Here is a 13,636-nt window from a genome sequence, read left to right as displayed (position 1 = left end):
TAAGGAAGTGAGATGTTGACAGATGTAGATGAAGATCTATAAGACCTTCTAGAACCAACACCAAAAAGGATGTCCCTTTTCATCCTAGGGGACTGGAATGCAAAAGTAGAAAGTCAAGAGATACCTCTAACAGGCAAGTTTGGCCTTGGAGTACAAAATGAAGCAGGGCAAAGGCTAACAGAGTTTTGCCAAGAGAAAGCACTGGTTATAGCAAACACCCTCTTCCAACAACACGAGACGACTACACATGGATATAACTGGGGACTCAATAGTGAAATCACATTGATATATTCTTTGCAGTCGAAGATGGAGAAGCTCTATACAGTCAGCAAAAACAAGACTGAGAGCTGACAGTGGCTCAAATTGTGAACTCCTTGTTGCAAAAATCAGACTTAAATTGAAGAAAGTAGGGAAAACTTCTAGACTATTCATGTATGACCTAAATCAAATCCCTTAGGATTATACAGTGAAAGTGACAAATAGATTCAAGGGATTAGATCTGATAGACATAGTGCCTGAAGAACTATGTAGGTTCGTAGCGTTGTCCAGAAGGCAGTGATCAAAACCATCCCCGAGAAAAAGAAATGCAAAAAGGCAAAATGGTTGTCTGAGGAGGGCTTACAAATAGCTGAGAAAAGAAGAGAAACTAAAGGCAAAAGAGAAAAGAAAAGATATATCCATCTGAATGCAGAGTTCCAAAGAATAGCAAGGAGAGATAAGAAAGACTTCTAAGTGATCAATGCAAAGAAATAGAGGAAAACAATAGAATGGGAAAGACTAAAGATCTCTTCAAGAAAATTAGAGATACCAAGGGAACATTTCATGCAAAGATGGGCTCAATAAAGGACAGAAATGGGATGGAATACCAACAAAAGCAGAAGATATTAAGAAGAGGTGGCAAGAATACACAGAAGAGCTATGCAAGAAAGATCTTAATGACCCAGATAACCACGGTGGTGTGATCACTCATCTGGAGCCAGAAATCCTGGAGTGTGAAGTCAAGTGGGCCTTAGGATGCATCACTGTACAAAGCTAGTGAAGGTGATGGAATTCCAGCTGAGCTATTTCAGATCCTAAAAGATGCTGCTGTGAAAGTGCTGCACTCAATATGCCAGCAAATTTGGAAGACTCAGCAGTGGCCAGAGGACTGGAAAAGGTCAGTTTTCATTCCAATCCCAAAGGAAGGCAATGCCAAAGAATGTTCAAACTACCACACAGTTGCACCCAATCTCACATGCTAGCAAAATAATGCTCAAAATTCTCCAAGCTAGGCTTCAACAGTATGTAAACCGAGAACTTCCTGGTGTTCAAGCTGAATTTAGAAAAGGCTGAGGAACCAGAGATCAAATTGCCAACATCCGTTGGATCATAGAAAAAGCAAGGGAATTCCAGAGAAACATCTACTTCTGCTTCATTGACTATGCTAATGCCTTTACTGTGTGAATCACCACAAACTGTGGAAAATTCTTCAAGAGATGGGAATACCAGACCACCTGACCTACTTCCTGAGAAACCTGTATGCAGGTCAGGAAGCAACAGTTAGAACTGGATGTGGAACAATGGACTGGTTCAAAACTGGGAAAGGAGTACTTCAAGGCTGTATACTGTCAACCTGCCTGTTTAACTTATATACAGAGTACATCGTGCAAAATGCTGGGCTGGATGAAGCACAAGCTAGAATCAAGATTGCCAGGAGAATATCAATAACCTCAGATATGTAGATGACACTACCATTATGGCAGAAAGCAAAGAAGAACTAAAGAGTCTCTTGATGAAAGTGAAAGAGGAGAGTGGAAAAGTTGGCCTAAAACTCAACATGCAAAAAACGAAGCTCATGGCATCTTGCCCCATCACTTCATGGCAAATAGATGGGGAAACAATGGAAACAGTGAAAGACTTTATTTTCTTGGGCTCCAAAATCACTGCAGATGGTGACTGCAGCCATGAAATTAAAAGACATTTGCTCCTTAGAAGAAAAGCTATGACAAACCTAGACAGTGTAATAAAAAGCAGAGACATTACTTTGCTGACTAAGGTCCATCTAGTCAAAGCTATGGTTTTTCCAGTAGTCAGCTATGGGTATGAGAGTTGCACCATAAAGAAAGCCGAGCACCAAAGAATTGATGCTTCTGAACTGGAGTGTTGGAGAATACTCTTGAGAGTCCCTTGGACTGCAAGATCAAACCAGTCAATCCTAAAGGAAATCAGTCCTGAATAGTCATTGGAAGGACCGATGCTGAAGCTGAAATTCCAATACTCTGGCCACCCGATGGGAAGAACTGACTCATTGGAAAAGACCCTGATGCTGGGAAAGACTGAGGCAGGAGAAGGGGATACCCAGTCAATTCTGAAGGAAATCAGTCCTGAATATTCATTGGAAGGACTGGAACTCCAATACTTTGGCCACCTGTGTTAAGAACTGACAACTGACTCTCTGGAAAAGACCCTGATGCTGGGAAAGATTGAAGGCAGGAGGAGAAGGGGCAACAGAGGATGGGATGGTTGGATGGCATCACTGACTCAATGAACATGTGTTTGAGCAAGCTGTGGGAGTTGGTAATGGACAAGGAATCCTGGCGTACTGCAGTTCATGGGGTTGCAAAGAGTTGGACATGACTGAAAAACTGAACTGAACTGATGTTGTCAGTCTGGATTGGTGGTCACAGTTGTTATGCAGAAAAAGCAATGATGTTGAGAAGTAACAAAGAAGCCAGTAAAAATCTCACTTTTGTCCAGCCAGACACCTTTAGCCGTTGGAGGGAAAGTAGGAGTACTAACAGCTAGCTGTTACCTGCTGTTGTAAATGTTTCTCTTTGTTTAAGGAGCTCCCAGAGAATAATAGCACTTAAGTGTTGTGAAGAAGCATCTGAGAATAAGTAAGGTTTTCTGTTCTGGATCATGGAAATAATGATGGCTTTGAAAGAAATTGGTGAAGTCCAGAGAAAGGCAGAGTTAAAGAGAAGGACGATTTAGACCTATAAACTTGTTACATGTATGTGAATGGTATTTTATTGTACATAGTGAAAACTCAATTTTGGTATATTAAAAATGCTGGTCTTCACAGAATTAGATATTTGTGCCTACATTTTACCTCTTGTCCAAAAGCTGCCTCAGTTTTGGTTTTGTTTGTTGCACAGTAAAGTTTAAAAACATTCTCACATACTTATATATAAACCTATGAAGCAGAGAACATACCTGTAGTCCTCTGTTTCGTTTTCATTATCTAAGCATAGTCTTGAGCAGGCTTGCTCAAACACCGAAGTTAAAGGTAGTGGTGGACTGCATGCTATAGTTAGGACCAGTATTGGCCTTCTGCACTACCTACTTGGTGTGCTTGATAGTGATGAGTTATGTTGAGCAGGAAAATTGTTAGAATTAAGTCATTTCCAGCCTTTAGAATAGAGATATTCCTATCAAATAACTTCTAAGCTGTTACGTTACTGTTCTTGAGTGATTGAAGCCTTAGTATCCACTGTCTTGATGGGGATTCAGGCTTACCACATTACAAGGGACGGCACTTTGTTATGTTACCCAACCTAACACTGCCATGAGCAGTGATTTTTCTATCATCTTTGTTAAATTCCATGAGGAAAAACCTTTCCTTAATCACCAGGATTAAAGCAGTAGTCATTGGGTCCAAGAGCTCTTCCTGGCAAATGGAGATGTCTTTAGGTAGATCTATATGTTAAGGCTTTTAGGGAAGGAAAAGCAGAAGAATAAATTCTTATCACTTCTGTGTACTAATTCGCAGCTGTTTAAATTTTTTTAATGTACCATGAGACCGTGGTAAGACAGTTTACCTTAATGTCACCACTTTCTAAATTAGGTAAACAGGAACTGTTAGGCTCACTTTTCAAGTGAGTTTAAAGAATATGGCTCCAGTCACACAGACTTGGTATCTATAGGCTGAACTTTATGTACGGGGAGCTCAACCCCAGTATTGGGGTTTTCTTGTCCAGTATTCTTTAGGCTGTATATTCTGAGTTTACATTTTGGTCACTGAATTCATTCCCCATTTTCTTTTGAAGCTTAGTTTCAACATGAGGAAGGGGAAGAGGGGTGTTTAGATAAACAGATTTCTAGTGTAGGTATTGGTGTCAAGGAGGCAGAACCTGTGGACATGGCAGGGGTGGAGCTTTGAGCAAGTGAAGAATCTTGTTTGTCTAGGGACCTGCTGCTGTTGGAGGAGAGGCAGGAGGAGGAGTAGCAGAATAAGTTTGCCTGCTATTCAGCATGTAGTTGTGTTTAAAGGGCTGATCAGTAAGTAATAAGGAGATTGTTGGCTGAACAGAGCAAACCCATGTTTGAGAGTCGTGGAAGCATGGCTAGTGTTAAACAGGAAATTCAACTTCAGCCTGATTTTGACGTCTGCCTTGCTTATGCTGTGGGCTAAGTTATTCTGTTAACTTACATCTTATATGATCCCCTCCCCCCTCCATTTTCCTCTAACAAGTCTGTTTTGCCTTTTCTGATGGATTTTACAAAGAGAGATTTTTGCTCAGTGTTTGTCTTCGTAAATTCTCATTGCTGCTGCTGCTCTCAAAAGGATTGTGTAAATGAGGTGGGTAAGAATTTCCAATATATACCAAAGGTGTGTTGTGATATTTATGTATGGAAGGTTTCAGTTAAAGTATTGGGATTGTTAGTTCAGAATGCTTTTCAAAATAGTTCTGCAATTTAGTTAACTTACACAGCATTTTCTATGAGGAGGAAGGAGACTTTTCTCAATTCTGAGTGGTTAGGAAAATTTTTACTCTTAGGAAGAGAAAAATGTTACCCTGACACACTGCAGCTTAAGTTTTTAAGAATTCAAGTGCTGACAGTTTTTAAGAGCCAGAAGACTGAACCGGAGGATACTACATTATGACTCACTTTTATTTTTTATTATGACTCACTTTTATTTTTCCAGCAGATTAGCTGCAAACTATGAGTATATAGAATTGACAGAAAACTCAGTCTGTGAGATGCGTATATGTTTGGAGTTTTTCTTAGTTTAAATAAAGCAACATATTTTATAAAGATTTATGTCAGTTTTTTTTTTAAGTATCAACTCTGATGTACCCTTGGAGAATCACAACTATTGTTTTTTTCTTTTTGTTCTCCATTTAAGATTGCATAAAAGTCACCTTTTTTGTTTCGTTTATGAGAATATATAATTTTAATCCCAGAGGTGTCTTAAATGGATATACATTAGCTGTTGAAGAAGTATTTTTGTGTAATGCAGAATAACAAGCTGCTGTTTCATGTCAAAGAAACATTTTATGGCACTTCTGCCTGAAGAGAGGTCTTGTGAATCATAGCAGTGAGGAAGAGTGTTTCTGGAGTTGGCAGCTTGCTGACTCTGGAAGGGTGAAGGGACAAGGCACCAGTCTTTAACTTAGGTTTTCTAATGTGTAAAACATTAGCCCAATTTATCTTCCTTAGTACTCTTTTATGTTTTGTGTTCTTGAACCTCATTCAGAATAGATGAGCAAACCTTTGCTTCTGCTGTTCAAAACAGGAGTGAAAAAAGACTGTGTGGGGCTAAATCAGAGAGTATAGAAAAGAGGTGTCATTTGAAGGATTTTTAGACTCTTCATCATCTTTTTTGAAATAAACAAATTCAAGGAAAAGAGATGAAATATCATCATGAAAACATTTTCTTATCATTGTTCTGTTTGGTGCTTAAATGATGTTTTAGAGTAATCTTAAATCAACTTTTTAATTTAAAAATTTATCAATTATTAAAAAAACAGTTCTCGTAGAACAAGAAGCTTCTGAGTATGATACGTCTTATGTATTGAAACATGTGTTTGTTAATTTTAAGTGGCTTTCCATCAGGTGCCCCAGATGACTTCAGTAGGTCACATTCCAGGTCATTGATGTTTTATGCTTATTTTTACTTTTTTTTGGGGGGGTCACTTTTAATATACAATTCCTGTATATCCTTGCTTCTTTCCAAATGATTCAGAATACCTCTGTTTGATAGTTTGATAAGATATGTGGATAATCCTGGCTTCTTGATGCTTGGTGAAATGTCTTGTCTTTCTCACTGTCTCAGTGGGTGGTGGTTGAATACCAGCTGCTGGGCTGTCTCGTGCACTGGCTGTCTCGGCGCCTGCGGTGCTCTCTAAGGCGGCAGTAGCAGCTGAGCCTGGCGGTGGTGGTTGCAGTTGTACAGCGCCGGTGCAGAAAACTTGAATCTTGGCTATACGTTGAGAAAGAGCTTACCCTAGTAGTCAGTGTGTTATATGATGCATAGTTGCTGGTTTTGCAACTGTGATCTGGAATCTTGATTGTTCAACTAGCTTTTCTACCTGTAAATAGAAATTCCTGTTTGTGAATGTGTTTGTCTGCATAGGTTGGATTAACAAGAGGATTGTTTTTAAGGATAAGCAAAGCTGAAAGCATGTTCACTGTGGATCTTGGTGATTATTTTTCAAAGAGAATTTTATGCTTTCTTTTTAACTCTAAGCCTTATTACCATTGGTGATTACTTTTGAAGTCAAAGGTGCCTTAGGTCAGCAAACTTAATAATTCAAAGAGCTTTCAACCTGGACAGTCACACATGAGTCTAGTTCCCATGAATATAGTTAAACAGGTATTATCCCCCTTTGCTAGACAGGGAAATGAAGCTCAGAGCTGCTTCTGCTTGTCCAGGTCGCACTGAATTCAAGTCTTATGCTCCATCCTTTCATCTTTCCAGTATGCCTGTGCTAAATTGAAATGGAGAAGTCTTAATATAGTCAGTATATGTGTGATTTATTAACTCAATATGTAGAGTTGCCAGAAGGTCAGACTCATTCCTCTAAAATGTGTGTGTTTATGAACGTGGGAACATGTTTTCTAATCCTATTCTGTAGCCTCTTTAGCTTCTTTCCTGTACATTTGAAGTGTCCTTACATGAAAGGCCAGCTGTGTATTACTGTCTAATTTTACCAAAGAACAATCTTTCAGATAGTTTTCTGCCAATAGTGAATGTTCTAGGAACTTATACAGTGTCTTATTTTATTTTTTTTAAGTATTTTAGACTGTTCTTCCCATTATATTTGTAAATGGCATCTTAAAAGTTTGCTTTTATACTTTTACATGTTTATTGTAAAAATTAAAAGCAAATATAAAAATCTCCAGTGTTTCTGCTACCAGAGAACTTTTAGTGAGCATCATCCTTTTTTAAAAAAAACAAAAATCAGTTCCTGTTTTCTTTAGCTTTAATTTAAAATACCATGCCATACCATACCAGCTTGCTCAATTAAAGCAGGCTTTTCCTTCAGTGACATTGTTTTTTGTTTTTATTAGAATGATTATGTGACGACAAGGACTGGTTGAGAAGACTTAGCTAGACTTGAAAAATAAGAAGATTGAGGAAAAATTCAAATAATATGTATTGTCACCGAGACATTGGGTGATTATTTCTAGTCCCTGTCTCCTCCTCGCTGTGTGTTAGGTGGTCATAGACTTACCTTGCCTCTTGGAAAGTATATCGTGTTGCTACTTCAGCTCAGTCTGTGTGACTTAGAAGAGGCAGGAATAGATAATGAGATGTTCTTCTCCACACCATCTCTCAGACAGGAGTAGATTGTTATTCTTCTATCTTGTATACATTTTCTACACACTGCTGAAATTTTCGTTTGCAAAGAATTTACCTTTTGTGAAAATTCTAAAATATTACAATGGTGCTGTTTTATGTAATAGTGATGTTAAATTTTTTTCTGAAATTAATTGGAAAGTTTGTCTTTCAGATGTATCTGATATGTTATTTGTCATTTTATGTTTTCGTATGTACAAGACAATTTGCTCTTCAGTTACCATGCCAAACCAGTCTAAATTCTTCACTTCTTACTGAGTTTGTTAAGGAGTACTATATTGATAGAATACCTGCCAGACTAAGCATGTGAATTCATGCCCACACATGGGTCCTCTGTTCAAAAGAGTTGCATGTTACGTTGATTAATGTGTTAGGGAACAAGGTTGAACAGAAGATCTAACCAATTAGAACTTTGGGCTTTGTTTTAGCCAAAATTTCCATTACCTGAAACACAGCAAAAGATGCTAACGATAGCCTACTTTTATCACTAACAGTGTGGTGGCCATGGAAGTAAGTGACTCCGCTGTCTTAACTATTCCCTATTGTTACCTTGTAGGGGCTAAATAGCTACTACCAGCTCTGACCCTGCATGAACTAGATCCTGCAGGCAAACCAGGAAAAAGCCAGGATGGTGAGAAGGCAGTTGAGTAGAACCTTAGGAGGCAAGTTCAAATTCAAGTTCAAAGTCCCTGCCTTCATTAATGTGTTCCTGTTGCTATTTTTATGATTTTCAGGGAGTGAAGCCAGCCAGTTTTGACAAAGTAGCAATTCCAGAAGTGAAGGAAATTATTGAAGGATGCATACGGCAAAACAAAGATGAAAGGTAAGTTGCCTCTTTTGACCTGGATATTGCTTAAACAAAAACTTCAAGTATAATATGCTCTGAATAGAACCCTCAACCTAAGGTGTATGTAATACTTTACTTGTAAAAGTATTAGTTTTCTAATACTTAGTTTCTCTGTTTATGTCATTTAATATCTTTGAAAGTGAACTTCTGTCCACTCGAGGTAGTATTCAGATTTAGTATACTGAAATATTGTAAAAGTGTGGTTTGGTAGACTTTGAATAATCCAGAACCACCTTAAAGGTAGCTGCTGCATTCAGTAAGGGCTACTTATACCATCTACCTGATTTGTAAAACTCACTAGGTTCTATCCTGACACAACAGATCTCTTCCTTAGCTGTTTACCAGTTGAATTCTAAAGATGAAGTAAAATTTTTGGCTCTTTAAAATCAACTCAGCTATGCAGGTATTGATTTACTGTTGCTATGCCAGAATTGAAGAAGAGCAAAATGTCAAAATTCCTTTGAGTAAGAAGAGACAACTTCACCCAGAGCTTGGGAGGAGATCTGGCTTAGTCATTATGCTAACAGAGGGCTTTTCTCAGAGGAGTGGCAAGTATCTGATCTGCCATATAGCTGATTCATCACCCGTTAGGCATGGCAAAGGTCCAGTGTCTGTTTTTGAAAAATAATCTACCTTCACCATCCCCCGTCACCATCCACAGAAGAAAAAGTAGACCCACTAGTACAAAGTGTAAATTGAACATAATCTACCTCTTGAAGAATATGAGTGATCAGGTATTTCAGCCAAATTAAAGAATTCCATATCTTCTCTTCTCCAGTCTCATATTCTTTTCATAACTTTGTTATTTGGAAGAGCTTAAGATCTTGATCTTTAAAGCTTTTTAGTAGAAATTTAGTTTGGGTTTCTGTTTTTATATACACTGATTGAAAAAGAGACACCTTAATCTCTTTAAGAACATTTTTTAAAAAAACTATAAAGGAATATTTGTCTCCAGTCATAGAATGTGGTACTCTTGTTTCTTGTCTTGATGGAACAGTTTACTAGATTACTGGTATTTTGAGAGCATTTATCTAGAGAAAACTGTTCCATAATCAGACTTCTGCTTGCCTAGTACACTAGGTGCTGAACCAAGAATTGAGAGGATTTATTGTGTAAAGAAAAATTGCTATATTAGAAGGTAATGTACTATAGAAATAAAAAGGTTTTTGAGTTTTGATTCCATGATTTATGACTTTTATAATTGAGCAAGATGGTCAGTCTCTCTGAGAATCCATCCATTTCCTGCTGATCAGGAAATGGTATCTCATTGGATACCAGAAATCAGATGAGATCATACATACAAGAATTTGGTTAACTATTAATATAAGCACTATATAAACACATTTAAAAGTATCACTTCCAGGGAGAGTAGCACTGACATGTATACACTACCATGTGTGAAATAGGTGCCTAGGAGGAAGCTGCTGTGTGGCACAGGGAATTCAGCTGGGTTCTCTGTGATGACCTGGAGGGGCGGGAGGCTCAAGAGGGAAGGGGCCGCACGTGTACATGCAGCTGGTTCCCTTTGTTGTCCAACAGAAACTAGCACAACGTTTTAAAGCAATTATACTCCAGTAATAAGAAGTATCACTTTCAGCCCTTATTCATAATTGAGATTGTTTTGATGTTCCATAACTTGAATAAAACTATAATCACTGCTTAAATGAAGCAGTGTAGAGATGAATTAGAAAATTCCTGTTCTTCTTTTTGCAGTCCTTTTTCATTATTCTAAACATAACATACTTGAGAAGTATCTTTTAAATCTAATGGCATTTTGTTTTTTGTTTCTTTCCCTTCTCTTTTGAAGATACTCTATCAAAGACCTTTTGAACCATGCCTTCTTCCAGGAGGAAACAGGGGTACGGGTAGAATTAGCAGAAGAAGATGATGGAGAAAAGATAGCCATTAAATTATGGCTACGTATTGAAGATATTAAGAAACTAAAGGGGAAATACAAAGACAATGAAGCTATCGAGTTTTCCTTTGACTTGGAGAAAGATGTGCCAGAAGACGTTGCTCAAGAAATGGTAAATTAGCACCGATCAAGCCATTTAAATTTTATGTTGATTTATGTACGTTGATACTGTTGATATACATTGATACTGTTGAGCAGAAAAGCAGTTTATGAAGCAGTGTGTATGACATATTCTATTGATATAAAATTCCATTAATGGTCCCAAAATTTATTCTTATTTTAGAAGACATGTATATGCATAGATATGTATAGTGATAGATGGATGGACAGGCAGGCCAGGCAGGCAGATATACAGAGAAGGAGTGAACTGGAGGACATTTTGAAGTCATTTTCAAAGTCTGTAGGGTTGACTGACTTCTAATTAGTGTAACCTATTTAGTTAGAATGAAAAATTGTTTCTACATACTGATACATTAGCCTTTGGTCACTCATCTGGGTAATAAACCCAATAATCAGTTCACACATTGTTTTTACTTTAAAGGAAATTTTCAGGATCACTCGTTAGTAGGCAGCTTTTGGCCAGTCGTTTTCAGGGAAACACTTCGCCAAGCTTAGGCTTTTCATGGTGCCTTAATAGCCATTTACTGTGCAGAGATGGAGACAGTCTCTGCCCGAATGTGTCAGAGCCATTCAGTACTTACATTTGAGAAGGGTTCAGCATGAGAGAGGTACTTATTTTTAACTGTCAGATTTTTATATTATTTGAGTTTTTATTTTTAACCTTCACATATTTACCACAGTTGTTTTGTTTGGTTAAGTGGTTGTCTAGTGAAAAGACGGTAAAGCGTCAGCCCACAGTGCGGGAGACCTGGGTTCGATCCCTGTAACAGGAAGATCCCCTGGAGAAGGAAATGGCAACCCACTCCAGTACTCTTGCCTAGAAAATTCCATGGATGGAGGAGCCTGGTGGGCTACTTTACTTTCTTTTCTTTTCTTTCTTTCTAGTGAAGAGAAGTAAAAGCAGCACAGGTTCATATTGATGGTTACATGTGAGTGGGAAATTGAGTATAATAAAATAAGCCTTTTGGTTTTACCACTTGGATGCTTAGGTTCCCTATTGATTTGTTATAATTAGTGAAAGTACATGTACTTCATGAGTTCGTATAAAGATAATAGCATCCACCCCATGAGTATCTGCAAAAATGGTGGGCAAGTGCATAGTGCAGACCAGTAGTTTCACTGTTTGGTTAAGGTCAGTGCTCGGACAGTTCTTTCTTCCTCTCCTTCTCTGTTTTTCTTTCTCCAAAGACTATTGTTTGTGTTTGGTTTGTTTTCTTTCGCTATCCTGCTGTTTCCTGATGTACCCTTTCATCCTGTAGGTAGATTCTGGGTATGTCTGTGAAGGTGACCACAAGACCATGGCAAAAGCCATCAAAGATAGAGTATCGTTAATTAAGAGAAAACGAGAACAGCGTCAATTAGTGCGGGAGGAGCAAGAAAAAAGGAAGCAGGAGGAGAGCAGCCTCAAGCAGCAGGTGGAGCAGCAGCCCAGCGCCTCCCAGGCCGGAGTCCAGCAGCCCCCTGCCACCAGCACTGGCGGACCCGCTGCCTCTGCTGTGTCTGCATCCGTCTCCACGCAGGTAGAGCCAGAAGAGCCTGAGGCCGACCAGCACCAGCAGCTGCAGTACCAGCAGCCTGGTGTATCTGTGATATGTGAGTATCAGGGGCCCAGTGAGGTTGCTAGGCACGCTCTTAGCTGATGCTCTGTCTTCCTGGTCATCATTTTGCACTGGCCTCTTGGTTTTGAATTGTGAATCTAACATATAAATAAGAGGTTTGAAATGTTTGCTGTCTCCTTTTCCTTTTGGTTCTTATGTTCACAGCTAATAGCATAGAAGAATGGGACAGTGAGGAAATGGGATTAGGATGTGAGAAATTCTGCAGGTTCCAGCATCTTGGATGTTCTATTTGTAGATTCCTACCTTTTACAGTTTCTTAAATTAATAGTGAAATGTGACAAGTTTATCTTAGCTACTTAATATTGAACCTGTTAATCTGGTTCAGCTCTTTTAGCAAAGCTGAATAACATATAAACTAGGCCACTAGTGGCCAGTAATGAGGCCACTAGTTACTAATTGAGCCATCTTAATAGAGCCCACTGGTCTCCATGGTTAAGACTTTGGAAGCTGTGTCAAACTTCAGGCCTATTAACAACTTTCTGTTTTATTCCCCCTTGTTCATTGGGTGGTAAATTCTGTGATGGCCAGGGGATTTTTTTTTTTTTTTTAAGATGAAACTTTTCTATATGGATTCGTCAGTTAAACATAGAAATCTGCTTAGTAAAACTAGTCATTCTTTATTTAGTTCAGGTCTGTGCAAAGATAAGACCAATTAACTCTAAAATCAGGGGTTTGTGATGGGAAAAGATGAATCTCCTTTTCATGATTTGTCTCTCTGTCTTGTATTTTGGCAACGTCTCCTTCAGCTGACGGGACAGTTGACAGTGGTCAAGGGTCTTCTGTCTTCACGGAATCTCGAGTGAGCAGCCAACAGACAGTTTCGTACGGGTCCCAGCATGAGCAGGCACCTTCCACTGGCGCCCCCCCAGGGCACACAGCATCTGTTGTCCAAGCACAGGCTCAGCCCCATGCAGTATATCCACCCTCAAGTTTGGTGAGTAACTGTGCAAGAGCGCGCACACCTGTAACATGCTCAGGGCACACTCTGCCACTGAATGAGTGACAGCACGAGTCCAGAGTAAAAAGTGCAAGTGGTGCCTTTCCAGAGGAGGCAGGTTGTTTATTATAGAACCGTCAGAGTGATTCAGGCAGGGTGGGGTACATGCCTTACTCTGTGAAGACACTGTTCACAGGATTTAAACTCATCAGCGTTTGATTAAAGATAATGCTCTCTAGCACTTTAAAGTTGAAACTGTTCAAAGCAGTCTAAGTTAGACATACAAATGGTTTGGGAGTTGGGGGCAAGGAGAGTTTTTCAGAAGTTACTTGAAAGAATTACTAAACATTTTCTGTAAGACATCTTATTGTATAAAACACAGGTAAGACCTTCAAACCATTATAGAATGCTGCATGTGAGTACACCAGAGAAAAGGAATGACCATTTAATTTAGCGCTTGTGTTTAATCATCAGTTGCTATGCGTGTTCTTGCCTTAAAGTCTGTGTTGGACACAAGTTCTTTCCCCAGTATATGTTCATTTGCTTCTTCCCTTTATTTTGGTATCTGTTTTATGACTGATTTATTTTCAGATTCAATTTGTAGCAATTATATCCTGATGTATATATTGTA

The 13,636-nt window shown here is 38.8% G+C and overlaps 1 protein-coding gene across 25 annotated transcripts in view; it reads left to right on the top strand.

The window, feature by feature from the left end:
• WNK1 (WNK lysine deficient protein kinase 1) overlaps window positions 1-13,636 on the top strand; it is a 128,663-nt gene that overhangs the window by 74,512 nt on the left and 40,515 nt on the right. For all 25 annotated transcript variants that reach the window (XM_043441378.1, XM_043441385.1, XM_043441383.1 and 22 more), the window contains exons 5-8: window positions 8,302-8,390; window positions 10,222-10,441; window positions 11,709-12,042; window positions 12,815-13,002. In XM_043441378.1, coding sequence (XP_043297313.1) covers window positions 8,302-8,390; window positions 10,222-10,441; window positions 11,709-12,042; window positions 12,815-13,002 — 831 coding nt within the window. The remainder of the gene's footprint in view (window positions 1-8,301; window positions 8,391-10,221; window positions 10,442-11,708; window positions 12,043-12,814; window positions 13,003-13,636) is intronic.

This window comes from Cervus canadensis, chromosome 21 (genome assembly GCF_019320065.1).
Source record: "Cervus canadensis isolate Bull #8, Minnesota chromosome 21, ASM1932006v1, whole genome shotgun sequence".
In the NCBI taxonomy this organism is placed as follows: Eukaryota; Metazoa; Chordata; class Mammalia; order Artiodactyla; family Cervidae; genus Cervus; species Cervus canadensis.
The sequence above is the reverse complement of the archived record's forward strand: the minus strand, read 5'-3'. Positions and strand labels throughout refer to the sequence as shown.